Source organism: Hypanus sabinus, unplaced genomic scaffold, assembly GCF_030144855.1.
Source record: "Hypanus sabinus isolate sHypSab1 unplaced genomic scaffold, sHypSab1.hap1 scaffold_176, whole genome shotgun sequence".
Lineage (NCBI taxonomy): Eukaryota > Metazoa > Chordata > Chondrichthyes > Myliobatiformes > Dasyatidae > Hypanus > Hypanus sabinus.
Window position 1 is genome coordinate 384,407 of NW_026779845.1, and position 14,771 is coordinate 399,177.

The 14,771-nt window shown below is 45.1% G+C and overlaps 1 protein-coding gene and 1 pseudogene across 2 annotated transcripts; one reads left to right on the forward strand and one right to left on the reverse strand.

The window, feature by feature from the left end:
• The window catches only part of LOC132387346 (zinc finger protein 208-like), a 220,438-nt pseudogene that overhangs the window by 175,562 nt on the left and 30,105 nt on the right, over positions 1–14,771 (reverse strand).
• Positions 6,329–13,700, forward strand: LOC132387350 (zinc finger protein 229-like). 2 transcript variants are annotated; one of them, XM_059959707.1, is made up of 2 exons: positions 6,329–6,454; positions 11,410–13,700. In XM_059959707.1, the coding sequence occupies exon 2, from the start codon at positions 11,791–11,793 to the stop codon at positions 13,048–13,050; it is 1,260 nt and encodes a 419-aa protein (XP_059815690.1). In that variant the 5' UTR covers positions 6,329–6,454; positions 11,410–11,790; the 3' UTR covers positions 13,051–13,700. The 2 variants fall into 2 exon arrangements, with proteins under 2 accessions (XP_059815690.1, XP_059815689.1); XM_059959706.1 differs by lacking the exon at positions 6,329–6,454 and adding an exon at positions 9,006–9,062.

The window sequence follows — 14,771 nt, forward strand, 5'->3', positions numbered from 1 at the left end:
CCTGTTAAAATTGGATTATACTCCATTTTACCATTGGAAGATGTTAGTTTGCTGTTAAGGAATGACCTAAAATTGTTCCTGCAGCGCTGTTGACAACTAAGACAACCACTGATGACCCACAGATGGATTTTAACATTTATCCTTCCTGCGCAGGAACTCAAAGTATGGCTAAAAGTATGCCGACGCAGACGAATCTGTGCAGCATGATTCTGATACCCATGATAGCCAAAATCGGGATTCAGGTTATGATGACTTGTCAGGGAATTTCTGCCTTCATTGTTTCAACAGGATTCAGTCGTAAGTCTGATGAGAATGATTTATCCCTGTCTAGGAAGGAGTTTATAGCAGAACAGAACCGAGACCCTGAGATTGAAGCTTTAAAAGAAACAGCCCTCTCAGATGATGAGATTAAGAATGTGCCAGTAGGGTATTATCTCATGATGAAGTGTCAATGAGGAAGTGGAGGCCACCTGCTATACCAGCGAGTGAGGAATGGGAAATTGTTCACCAAGTTGTAGTTCCTAAAGTTATATGGCTGAAATTTTAACTTTGGCCCACAGTATGCCATTAGGTCGACATTTTGGAGTGAATAAAACTGTAAACAGTTATGTAATAATTCTACTGGCCTAATTTGAGGAAAGATGTTGTGACCTTTTGCAGAAGCTGTCGCACTTGTCAAGTTGTGGGTAAACCGAATCAGGTCACCCCAGTGGCCCCACTCTGCCCTATAACTGCATTCGGTGAACCCTTTTTAAAATTTATAGTGAGGGGAACCTTGTCCTTGTTAAAGGAACAGTGGATTGATGGGGATGTACATGTTAACTTGTTAGACTCTGTTTAGAAGTTCAAGAATAAACTACACCAAGTCTGTAGTCTAGTGAGACAAAACTTAAAGATCTCTCAAAACAAAATGAAGTGTTGGTTTGATAAGTGGGCTTGAGAAAGAAAATATCAGGTGGGAGATAAGGTGCTTGAAATAGTCTCTCAAATTAATGATCTGAATAATGCTATTAAAACACCCGACCAACGTAAACTAACACAGGTGGTACACATAAATATAATGAAGCCGTATTTTGACAAGCAGGCACCGTCTGTGAGTGTTGTTGTCAAAACATATTGAGAATGAAACAATCGACTCGTCTGAGAATTTTCACAAGCCAAACATGGTCCCAGTTAGGCTAATGAACTCGGTTGTTCCAGAAAACATTGCTAACGAGTTGGCTCATCTGTAGCCAAAGCAACAACAACAGCTGAAGGAAGTAATCCTGATGTTTAAAGATTTATTTCACGATGTTCCCAAGCAAACCACAGTCGCAGTACACGATGTAGATATTGGTCAAGCCAAACCGATTAAACAACACCCATATTGCATGAACGTCGAAAAGTGTAAATTGGCTGAGCAAGGAATTTAATATATGATGAAAATGGTATTATTAGTCCTTTGGCATCAGATTGGAGCTCACCCTGCGTTATTGTGCCTTAACCTGATGGTGGTGTTAGATTTTGCACTGATTATGGGAAGGTAAATGCAGTAACAAAAACAGAATCCTCTCCTATCCCTAGGGAGGATGATTGCATCAATAAGTCTGGAAAAGCTAAATTTCTTACAAAGATTGATCTGTTGAAAGGGTATTGGTGTGATCCATTGACAGACAGAGGTAGAGAAATTTCTGCATTTGTGACACCTTCTGGGTTGTATGAATACAATGTTTTCTCTTTTGGAAGGAAAAATGGTCCAGGATCATTCCAGAGAATGATTGATTCTGTAATTCGAGGGTTAGAACACACAGATGCCTATATTGATGACTTAGCCACAGGGAGTGACACTTGGGAAAAGCATATCTCTGCAGTAGAGAAGCCGTTTGACAGGCTTTCTCAGGACGACCTTACAGTTAGCTAAGAGTGAATTTGGCCATGCCACTGTGACCTGTCTTGGCTATGTTGTTGGTCAAAGCAAGTTGGCTCCTGTTCGGGCAAAAGTCCAGGCAATTTCTCAACTTCCTATTCTGACTGATAAGAAGGCTCTTAGAAGGTTTCTGGGAATGGATGGATATTTTCGTAAGAACTTTGCTGCTATCGCTCTTTCTCTGACCAATCTCCTGAAGAAGCGTGAAAAGTATGTTTGGACCGAACCTTGTCAGGAGGTATTTGATCGATTGAAAGTTATTATTTGAGGTTAGGCCAATCAATGTAGTGCTGTCAGCCAATTTCATTAGCAGGTTGAAGGTGTGGGTGGCAACACAAGTCATGGGTGCACAGAGAGTAAAGGAGAGGGCCAAAGAGACAACACTGTGGGGTATGTGTCCTGAGGGTCAGAGAGACAGAGGAGATGGAGCCCACTCTTACCACCTGCCGGCGATCTGACAGGAAGTCCAGGATCCAGCTACACAAGGCAGGGTGAAGGCCGATGTCTCTGAGCTTCTTGTCGATACTTCACGCCTTTGTATGGCTACTGCTCTGCCCATGACTGCAAGGAACTGCAGAGAACTTTGGAGAGCAGAGAACATCAGAGAAACAAGCTTCCCCTCCATGGACTCTCCGTACACTTCCTCTCCCTCAGAAAAGCAGGGCATGTACACAAAGAACCTCATAACCTGTACATTCTTCCTGCAAACCCGCTCCCACATCGGGGAAGAGATACAAAAGCCTTAAAGCGAACCACCCGGCTCAAGGACGGCTTCCTGTCTGCAGTTATAAGCCAAATAAATGATAAAATGGACTCGACCTCACAATGTAACTCGACGTGACCCTGCACCATATGTCTATCTGCACTGCATTTTCTCTGCAGCCATAATGTTTGTTACAGTTATTGTTTTATCGTATATCAGCTAGATGTACCGTTGTAATGTATCGATCTGTGTGGATGGTACGTCAGGGAAGATTTTCACTGTCGTTCAGTACATGATGATAATAAACAAATTCCCCATTTTAATTGTGTGCAAATATTAGTCAGACTGAGCTTTTGCTCTGGAACCACAGAAGGAAACTGAACTGTTGTCTTTCTGAGGAACGCAAATAAATAGAAAAGGCTTTAATCTCTCATTACGATCTGCGGTAAGTGGGATCAGGTGACTGGTGGTGGGTCTCCCATATCAATATCAGAATCAAGTTTAATAGCACCGGCATATGTCATGAAATTCGTTCAGAAGTAGAACCTAATTTTTGACCATAGATTTTAACAATTGTGATTTAATATAAGAATATAACTATCACATTGTTAAATTATATAAATAGTACAAAATGAAAAAAAGATGTAATAAACTATTTTAATTGTGTGAAACTATTTGACTGACTGGGTTGTTGCTTTGGAAGTAGTGGAGTGAAGCTTAACTGAACTGCACACATTTATGAGAAGCTCAGATAATTATAAAAAGCTAAATTCTCACATAAGTGGGTCAGACACCCAGAAACATCGGCAGCACTTCAGCAGGTAAAAACAGTGGAATGAAACATGCTGAAAATATTGCCGAAAAAAAACCATATTGTCCACCACAACGAGAGGACGTGACAGATCCGGATCTCACTGCCTTGTCTGAACGGGGAAAGATGAAGCTACACGTATAGGTAGAGCAGTGACCCGCAGATGCTGCAGATCTGCAGAGAAACGTGAACAGGAAACGGGATCACGTGGCCGCTTTGGTCTCTTACCCCCAGACAGATGTCCGTTTACCCACTACTCTGTGGAAAGAAGCAAACTTGCCGCTCACATCTCCACTCACCTTAAATGTATTAGACATTTCAACCCCCAGGAAAAATATATCGTCTGTCCACTCGATCTATTCCTCTCGTAATCTTATAAACGTCCATCCAGTCTCACCCCAGCCTGCGCCGCTCTGGAGAAAACAACACAAGTTTGTCCAGCCTCTCGTTATAGCTCATGTCCTCTAATCCAGGCAGTGTCCCGGTAAACCTCTTCTGTGCCCTCTCCAAAGCCCCGACATCCTTCCGAGAATCGGGGCGACCAGAACAGTATGAAACACTCCAGATGTGGTCTAACGAGTTCTATAAAACTGTGTTCCAAACTGTGGCGTTTTAGAAACGAACCAGCAGCAATAGAGTTCACAGTGGAGTCTGGTTTTGATGTTAAAACCATTATCTTTAGTAGTATCGACTTATAATATAGTAACTTAACGAAATGAAGGGAAGTTAACAGTGTTATGTGTATATGTGTGTAAATATATCTCCCAGACTATCGAGACTGAGGGAACAAAGCTTAGAGTCTTGAGATGGTAAAGTAGGAAAGTTCAGTAATCCACGGAATAAATGATGGGAGAGAGATATTTGTAATCCAGGGTGAAACCAACCGCCGTCGAAGTTCTTATCCGCTGAATCCGTCCACAGACGAGTTACCGTCTTCCAGGGGATACCACACAACATACCCAGGCAAGGGTTAACACAAGATATTCCAAAACCCACTCCTATGGATTATACGAAGTGACAGCCACACATATTCGTTGTGTTTCCGTGTACCGATGATCAACCCACTCTTGTGGGCATAGGAGAGTTCCAAGCCTCAGCTGCGACTAACTGAAGCGATCAGCTTTTCCTCTCTCTCTCTCTCTCTCTTTAGAGTGGCCGACTGCCTGTCTGCAGATCGCTCTCTCTCTTATGGTTCAGTCCACAGTCAGCGCTGTCAGCCTGTGATTGACGTCATAGCCCCGCCTCCTCACGCCGGCGCTCTTAAAGAAATAGTCACAGTACGACCGCAGGCTCGTAACAGCTGCAACACAACTTCCCGACTTTTGAACTCAATGCTTCAACTAATAAAGACAACCATGTCATTTCCCTTCTTAACCACCCGATCAATCTGTGCAGTCTCTTTCAGGGAGCGATGAACTTGGTGTCTAAGATCCCGCTGATCATCGACACTGTTCAGGGTTTTGCATTTAACAGTGTACTGTCCCATACATTCGACCTACCGAGCTGCCAAGATGATCATCACTAATCAAATCTCACTGAGATTTCTCAGGTCCTGTTGAATTTATTGCCAAGTGCTCAAGTACGGGAAGGTACAGGGACAGAGAAACACTGACTTGTTGCAGCATCACAGGCAAGTACATTCAGAAAATACGCGGAACAGAAGTTATACGATTCTCTGTCAGTAACAATCTGTAAATATGTTTTATGTCATTAACGATATTTAAAATACATTGTGTCATGATCAATACTAAAATGTGCATTTGTGTCAATAACAGACTTGGAAATGTTGAATTTGTTCCCTGTCTCCATTCCTCCTGTAATCCACAACCAGCTCCTTTGTTTTCGTTACAATGAGGGAGAGGTTGTTTTCTTGACATGACTATGTCGGGGTGATGACTTCTTCTCTGTCGGCTGCCTCGTTATTATTTGGGATCCGGCGGATCAATGTACTGTGGTCAGCAAATCTAATTAGCAGATTGGAACCCGCCACTGCAGCCGCAGAGTGCACTATGTACTGATTGCAAAGCTACGAAATTGCATGTGAATGGCCTCCCCTCCCACAACTCCACTCTTTCTGCGTCACCAGCAGACTGGGACATCTCACATGTCGCTGCCTCCGCCAGGACGTTAACCTGTGAACAACTGTGGTCAGGGACTGATCTCTGAGGAACTCCAAACGCTACCTCCTTCCAGTCTGAAAACGACCCACTCATCCAGACACACACTACCGGCAGTTTATCGATCTCCAACGAAAAAGCCTAATCACCTACTCCTGAGGGTCAATACCATTGCTGACTCGGAGTTTACAACCGTCAAATGCCGGGAGGGACATAATAATCAGAAAGTCTCTAGTCACAGCCGTGTAAATACAATGTGATCTCAGTGGGTGTGTGGCGCATGCTCAGAACGCGAAGGAGACAGACAGACTGAGCCAAGTCACAGACTGATGAAGGGGAGGAATGATCCATTTTGACACAGAGAGGGAAGCGGAGAGTTTGATGTTCTGCCTGATGCCGGAACTGTGGCCAGTTAGAAGATGAAGTCTTGTTCCTCCAACTTGTTTTGAACTGTGAAAATGTTTTATTTATCAGAAGGCACCATGGAGACTAAAGTTATTTGAGTTGAAATGTTGTCCTTCACCCACCGACGTGCTTTGTAAACTTTTAACAGTGTAGAAAAGGCAAAGGACTTGTCTATGGGACTCACAAACAGAACAGCTCGTTCGTTCCGCTGTATCTGTCAGTTCACCAGCGCTTGAGTGCCGCCGATCCTTGAATGTGGAGGCGGAGATGCTGGAGAAGACAGCGCCTCACTCGCGATAAGGAGAACCCGGGCACGTGTCCATGTACGTGATCTGATTGGATACATCGCCATGACGTTCAGAGCACTGTGACGTCATTCACTGGCTCTCATTTTGGAAGGGATTCAGTCGGCCATCGCAGATACACCGACAGCTTCGCTCTGGGAAGCGGCCGTTCACCTGCTCATTGTGTGTGAAGAGACTCATTCAGTTAACCCACCTTGTGATGCTCCGGTGAGTTCACAATCAATAGAGGCCACATTTCTGTCCGGAGTGAGCATAGAGTTTTCCTCAGTCATCCCAGCTGCTGTAACACCAGCAACTTCACAAATCAGCTCCGTGTTAAATGTTTCACCATCACGGTGACTGAAGGCAGCTGCAGGTTCATGAGGGACTGTTACTGTCAGATTCTGCAGTTCTTGCGGCTGCTCATCGCACCCAGGACTGAACCCTGGTCCCTGAGCATTGGAGGAGTCTGTTCTGCTGATGTTAGTCTTAATCTAGACTGGCTTTTAATATTGTGGATCTGTGAAAGATAAATCAGTTCTGTATCAAATCCCCTGTCTCAGGTACTTACTATCCGTACCACTCTCACACTGTACACTAAGAGAGGCCACTCAGCCCATCTGGTCCCTGCCCAAGTTTCTGTTTCATATCAGTATATGCCGTTCCCCTCTCACTCTCCCTGAGATTACAGGTTGCAACTAGTTACCACTCTGTGGGATAGGAGATTTCCCTTGAATTTCATAAAATCACAGAAATCTATAACATATAACCGATGCTTTGGCCCAGAATGTTGTGCCGACCATGTAACTTACTCTAGAAAATGCTTAGAATTACCCTACTGCATTGGCACCCATTTTCCTAAGCTCCATGTACCTATCTAAGAGTCTCTTAAAAGACCCTATTGTATCCGCCTCTACCACCGTCGCTGGCAGTGCATTCCACACAGACATCAGTCTGCTTAAAAAGAAATTAGCTCTGACATCTCCTCCGTACCTACTTCCAGGCAGCTTAAACCGATTCCCCCTCGTGTTAGCCGTTTCAGCCCTGGGAAAAAGCCTCTGACTATCCACACGACCAATGCCTCTCATCATCTTATACACCAGCATGAATTCCCTGCATGATTTTCTCCGGGCTGAACAAGACGATGAGCTCACGGTGGTTGTGACGTTCTTCAGGGCTCCGGACGAAGTTGGTTAAACTCCTTCTTCTCCGCTCTTTTCAACGTTTTGGGCCATTCTCACCAATTTTAAAGGACTGTGCCTCAGACAGCTGGGTTGTTGCAATTGTTACGTACCAGCAGCAATAGATCACTAACGGAGTCTGGTTTCGATGTGAAAACCACTATGTTTATTAGTTTCCACTCCAAATATAAAAGATTAAAGGAAATAAACAGAAGTTAACAGTGTTATGCGTATATATAGCTCCCACAATATCAAGCTTGGGAAACAATGCTTAAAGTCTTCAGATGGGAAAGTGGAAAAGTTCAGTAATCCACGGAAAATGTGAGTGAGAGGAGAGACTTGTAAATCCACACGAAAATGTAGAGAGAAGGCAATTACGAAGAATTTCACACACATTCCACGCTGGGTAAACGAAATAACAGTCGCCGAAGATCTTATCCGTCGATTAGTTCCGAAATCCACTTAGAAATATCACCAGATGACAGTAACAGGAATATCGTCTTCAAGTGATTACCACAGAACACCCCGATTCCAGGTAAGGGCCAACAAAAGTGATACCACAGGATACTCCAGCAAATCCACACTTATGGATGATGCGAAGTGACAGTCACACATCCGTTGTGCACTGCGTGCCGATGATCAGATTAACCCAACCTTTTGGGCATGGAACAGTTGTAGCCTATAGCAGTCACACGCTGAAGTGGCAAGCTGAATTTCCAACAGCTTTTCTTTCTTTCTTTCTTTCTCTCTCTCTCTCTCTCTCTCTCTCTCTCTCTCTCTCTCTCTCTCTCTCTCTCTCTCTCTCTCTCTCTCTCTCTCTCTCTCTCTCTCTCTCTCTCTCTCTCTCTCTCTCTCTCTCGTTGCCGCAGTGTGTGACTGACGTCACAGTCCCGCCTCACTCAGGCACTTAAAGCGACATTCACAGTGAACGAAACTGCGGTCTCGCAACACAATGCCCCTCTAAATTGTGACAGCAGACTCGCGGGTGAAACTTCGATGGAGCAAAATCAAAAACCAAATTGTTGCCAGCCTGAGTCAGGGGCTCCAGAGAGAGATGGGGTCTCGAGTTTACGAGGAGGAGGAGGAGGAATCAGACCAGCTGGATATGGTTACAAAAGTAACATTTGGAAACTGGTTGACCGGAAAAATTGGTGGTTAATTTCTGGAAAATACTGCTGGAAATCAACAAATCAGGCAGCAAGTGTAGAGAGGAAATAAATAGACAACCTTTAGACCGAGCCTCTTCAGCATGCCTACACTGTGGACTCCGCTGCTTAGTTGCTGCCTGAACTGCAGAGTTCCTCCAGAATTTTGTGTGTGTGCGTCTCTGTATTTCCAGCAACTGCAGAATATCCTGTGTTTTATACCTGCGTTTTACTTTGGCATTAGCTACAAGTTGAAATTGAGTATATTGTTTCTGGAAGCCGCTTTCTGCGTTAAAACAGCTGCAGATTTCTCTATACACACACGAAAAAAACTGAGGTATGGACATTGATCCGCTGCTTGCAGAAATCTTTAATGGCACCCACATTATCCAAAAGGTCCTGCGTTTATAAATTTTGACCAGCTTTGAAACACCGATGAAATGCGCAGGCGTCAGGGCTGTGACGTCTCCGAATATCACGCATGCGCACAGTACACAGAAGGCCCTGCGGGTAAGAGCGATTGTTAGTCTTTCTATCTTAAACACCAATTTCAGGGCAATTCCTGTGAACTTCGAAAACCCTGACCCGCAATCGCAGGACAGCCCTGCCCTCTTCCCTCTCTTTCAGCCCCACGATCCGTACACGGGCCCCGCGGAGCTTCCGGCTCTTGAGGGAATGGGAAACGATGGATTCTCAGACAGAGCTGAGCTCCAGCTATCTAAATGCAAGGATTAGGAACTCGGAGAAAGGGAACAAAATCTTTTACATCAGCAGTTGAGAAAATCACCTTTGTTCTACCTCCAATCACTAACAAGAGAAAATCTGCAGATGCTGGAAATCCAAGCAACACATACACAATACCGGCGGAATTCAGCATTAGTACTCTTTTCCATAGATGCTGCCTGGCCTGCTGATTTCCTCCAGCATTTTGTGTGTGTTGCTTGTTCCTCCTCCTTCTGTTCAGGACTTTTCAACCCGTGACGACATGTTTTGTCCCTTTCTCTCTGGGTACATAATTATATCAAACACCTTTGCCCTGGGAAACAAGCAACTTTCACATCACAAATGTGCCAGACTCCAGTGAGACAGACTACTGCCCTACCATCATATACATTGGCATTGCCATCACTGAGTTCACCACCGTCAGTCATTGGGGGAGGGTTCAGGGGGAATATTTATGTAGAGTACAGAAGCTAGTGATGCCTGTTTGCATTTTGGTGATGCAAAAGTTGGTGGAGAATTTACAAGTGGGAAGCAGTGGAGTGATATTTTAGAAATCTGTCTTTTTAAAGTGTAATTTAGCTAGCAAACCACATATGGACAATGTGCAAAAGCTTTGGTGAGAAAATCCTTCATTAGCCGTTACAGGCCTGCTACATAGGTTGTGTGAGAGTGCAGATGAACTGGATGGAACCCAGAGGAGATCAAAGTTCCTATTGACAGTGAAAATGAATACATCTGAATCTGATTAAAATACACTGTGCACATGTCACTGGCTAAAAAGGCACAATACAAGCTTTACATGCACACTGGTCATTACAAATTAGAGGGGCATTGGCGGGAAGGTGGGGAGACCTCCAGTGTCCCTGATGCCCTCACCTACATGATGTGCTTCCAGCTGCAGCTTATAGCCCTGAACTTTGGATCTTGAAATGGATGAATTCCGGATCATCCAGGAGTTGGAGGAGGTGATAGATATGACATGAAGTGAGATGAGTTACACCCAAGGTGCAAGACACAGGAAACTGGGTGAGAGTCAGGAAAGGGAATGAGGTTAAATAGCCATCGCCAAGTACTCTTGTTGCTATCCCACACAACAACAGGTGGACCACTTTAGAAACTGTTGGGGGGGAATTGCCTGGCAGAGGAAAGTCAAAGGGGTGCTAGGGGATTGGTTAGTTAGGGGAACAGGACAATAGGGGACTAATATCCTAGTAGTAAAGATTGCTAATGTTGGGGGTGGGGGAGGTGATGTGGTTAAAATAAGTTGTAGGGGGAATGGGAGCCAGAATGACAGAACAGATACTGGAGTGGGTGAATTGAATTGACTTTATTGAATACATACTTCATAAACATGAGTAGAAAACTTTACGGTACGTCTCCATCTAAATGTGCAAAATGTAATTTACAGTAATTTATAATAGATAGTGTGTACAGAGGACAGTCAATATAACATCGAAATGCAATTGTATCAGCATGAACTAATCAGTCTGATGGCCTGGTGGAAGATGATGTCCCAGAGCCTGTTGCTCCTTTTGCTGTGGTACCATTTCCTGGATGGTGGCAGCAGGAACAGTTTGTGGTTGTGGTGAATTTGGTCCCCGATATCCTTTGGGCCCTTTTTACACACCTGTCTGTGTAAGTGTACTGAATAGTGGGAAGTTCACATCTACTGATGAGCTGGGCTGTCCGCACCACTCTCTGCAGTTTCCTGCGATTAAGAGAAGTACAGTTCCCATACCAGGCAGCGATGCAGCCAGTCACAATGCTCTCAATTGTGTCCCTGTAGAAATTCCTCAGTGGCCCCATCTCTAAGTTCTAAATACTGTCTGAGGTGAAAGCTGTGCTGCTGTGCTCTTTTCACAACACAGCCGGTACGTACACACCATGTGAGATGTTTGGTGATGTTTACAGACTGGAGATGGCAGAAATGCCCTATTATTATAGAGACAGGAAGAGCATCAGAGAATTTAATGGTCATTCCAGATACCAGCACTGTGCCAAGGTACAAGATTATTTCTCTCTCCAACTTGAGTTGAACTTTCCTGTGATGTCAGATCACACCTTGACAACTCAAGTGATTTCATCTGAAATGTTGTCCTTCACCCATTGATGGATTTTGTAAATCTTTTCACAGGTTAAAAATGACAAGGAATTTGTCTACGGGAATCTCAAACACAACATGCCAGTTTTGCTGTCTCTGTCCAGATATTTAAGAGAGGAGCAAGGGATTCACTCAATCATCCTTCCTGCTCAGACTGTGGGGAAGGATTCACTCAATCATCTGACCGACTGGTGTGCCCGTCATTTGCTGGGACACTGGGAATTGATTTAGTCAGTCATTTCAACTGAAGGTACATCAGCAAGTTCACACTGGGCAAGGCCATTCATCTGTTCTGTGGTTGAGAAGGCATTCAGTTGGTCATACCACCTGTGGATACACTGGTCAGTTCTCTCTATGCAGAGGCTTGACATCTGCTGAATTTTTGGGGAAGGATTCACTCGGTCATCTGACCTAATGGCTCACCAGCGAGTTCACACTAGGGAGCGGCCGTTCACCTGCTCAGTCTGTGGGAAGGGATTCACTAAATCATCTCACCTGCTGAGACACCAGTCAGTTCACACTGGAGAGAGGCCGTTCACCTGCTCAGACTGTGGTAAGGGGTACATTTGCTCATCCCAACTGAAGGTACATCAGCGAGTTCACACCGGGGAGAGGCCGTTCACCTGCTCAGACTGTGGGAAGGGATTCACTCAGTCATCCGACCTACTGGCACACCAGTCAGTTCATACTGGAGAGAGGCGATTCACCTGCTCAGAGTGTGGGAAGGGATTCACTTGCTCATCTCACCTATTGAGACACCAGTCAGTTCACCCTGGAGAGAGGCCATTCACTTGCTTAGACTGTGGGAAGGGATTCACTTGTTCATCTCATCTACTGAGACACCAGTCAGTTCACACTGGAGAGCGCCCGTTCACCTGCTCAGACTGTGGGAAGGGGTTCACTTGCTCATCCGAGCTGAAGGTACATCAGCGAGTTCACACTGGGGAGAGGCCATTCACCTGTTCAAACTGCGGGAAGGCATTCAATCAGTCATCTGAACTGAAGGTACATCAGCGAATTCACACTGGTGAGAGGCCATTCACCTGTTCAGACTGTGGGAAGGGATTCACTTGCTCATCCCAACTGAAGGTACATGAGCGAGTTCACACTGGGGAGAGGCCATTCACCTGCTCTGATTGTGGGAAGGGATTCACTTTCTCATACAAACTGAAGGTACATCAGCGAGGTCACACTGGGGAGCGGCCGTTCATCTGCTCAGACTGTGGGAAGGGATTCACTTGCTCATCCCGACTGAAGGTACATCAGCGAATTCACACTGGGGAGAGGCCGTTCACCTGCTCAGAGTGTGGGAAGGGATTCACTCAGTCATCTGAACTGAAGGTACATCAGCGAGTTCACACTGGAGAGAGGCCGTTCACCTGCTCAGTGTGTGGGAAGGGATTCACTCAATCATTTAAACTGAAGGTACATCAGAGAGTTCACACTGGAGAAAGGCCATTCACTTGCTCAGACTGTGGGAAGGGATTCACTCAGTCATCCATCCTAATGGCTCACCAGCAAGTTCACAGTGGGGAGCAGCCGTTCACCTGCTCAGACTGTGGAAAGGGATTCACTCGGTCATCCCAACTGAAGGTACATCAGAGAGTTCACACTGGGGAGAGGCGGTTCACCTGTTCAACTATGGGAAGGGATGCACTCAGTCATCCATCCTAATGGCACGCCAACGAGTTCACAGTGGGGAGCGGCCGTTCACCTGCTAAAACTGCAGGAAGGGATTCAATCAGTCATCTGAACTGAAGGTACATCAGCGAATTCACACTGGGGAGTGGCCGTTCACCTGCTCAGACTGTGGAAAGGGATTCACTCGATCATCTGAACTGAAGGTACATCAGTGAGTTCACACTGGGGAGAGGCCGTTCACATGTGCAGTGTATGGGAAGGGATTCACTCAGTCATATAAACTGAAGGTACATCAGAGAGTTCACACTGGAGAGAGGCCATTCACCTGCTCAGACTGTGGGAAGGGATTCACTCAGTCATCCATCTTAATAGCACACCATCGAGTTCACAGTGGGGAGAGGCCGTTCACCTGCTGCGAATGTGGGAATGTATTCACTCAGTCATCTAAGCTCATGTAACTCTCGCTTCAGCTAGCAGCTTAAAATACGGGGTGATAGCCCCCAACTCAGCCCGGTCAAACTTAAGAAATCTCGTTTGGGTGGATGCTGCTTGAGGTGTCCCCGTTACAAATTAGTATGCTGAAATAACAAACAGTAAACAATATGTGATTAAATGATTGAGCTTTATAATTCTTACTTTGACCATTGCATTAGTAAGGAAAATTTAAAAAAAGAAAAAGTGCTCTCTCTCTCTCCATTTGCATCTTCTCACGTCTCCCTGGCAAAAGACCGTGGTAATATCACTTCCAGACTCACAAGAAAGAACATTTCTGTCATTGGACAGCCCAGCACTCCAAAACCCTGTTATCTCTAGTTGTAACCTAAACATTGCTGCTGCAGAGAAACCACTACCTCAGCAGTGAAACATTACAGAGAGGCCATTACTTCAGCAGTGAAACCTTAGAGCATGTTATACTTGTGACACACTACCGGGTTCACACTGGGGAGAAAGTTTCAATAGGCTGCATGCTGGATATTTGTCCATCACCATTGCTGAATGCAATTTCGAGACTGTCTGTCGGTGCTGAACTCTGCAATTATTGCTGCTGCTCACCACACCCAGTCCTGCACCCTGGTCACTAAGCATGGGAGGAGTTTCTTCTGCTGCACATTCACCTTTAATGGAACTGGAGTTTAATATTCTGGGTCTAAGACAAATAAATATTTTGAATTCTGTCTTCAGTATTTAGGTTTCACACAACTAGTGTACAGTAGAGAGTCAACTCAAGCCAGCTGGACCCTGCCAGTGATTCAGTTCCATGACATTCCTTTTTAATCCTCCCCTGTTGTTCATATCTCACTCTCCCTGGGTGGTGAGATCCACCACTGGATCCATTGTCCAGTGGTGATGGATTCCAAACAAAAACCTCTCTGTGGTGAAGAGGATTCCTTTGAGTTTTCTGCAGAGTGAAGATGTCGAGGAGAAGGGAATCAGCAGCAGGGCATGGCAACGAATGACAGAGTAGTTACATTCGGAAGCTGATTGACACAAGAAAATCTTTTGTTTGTCTGACTGATGACAAACTATACCCATGGTGAGCTGCTCCACTGGTTGAGGAACTTGTGTGCATTGGGAAATGCTTTATTTATTGAGGGAGTTGTTTCTGCTTGTTTTTCCTGTAATTTTATATCCGGATGGTTATTACGGACTGTTCCATCTGAAATAATGTATTGATTAACGTATAGTTTTGTCACCATCTCGTCTTCTTAGATCGGTGGGATATCTCCCATGGAGGGTCATACTCATTCCACTGG

Bases quoted from the DNA above. Each gene is read 5' to 3' on its own strand.
- LOC132387350 (XM_059959707.1), top strand. From the start codon at position 11,791: ATGGCTCACCAGCGAGTTCACACTAGGGAGCGGCCGTTCACCTGCTCA.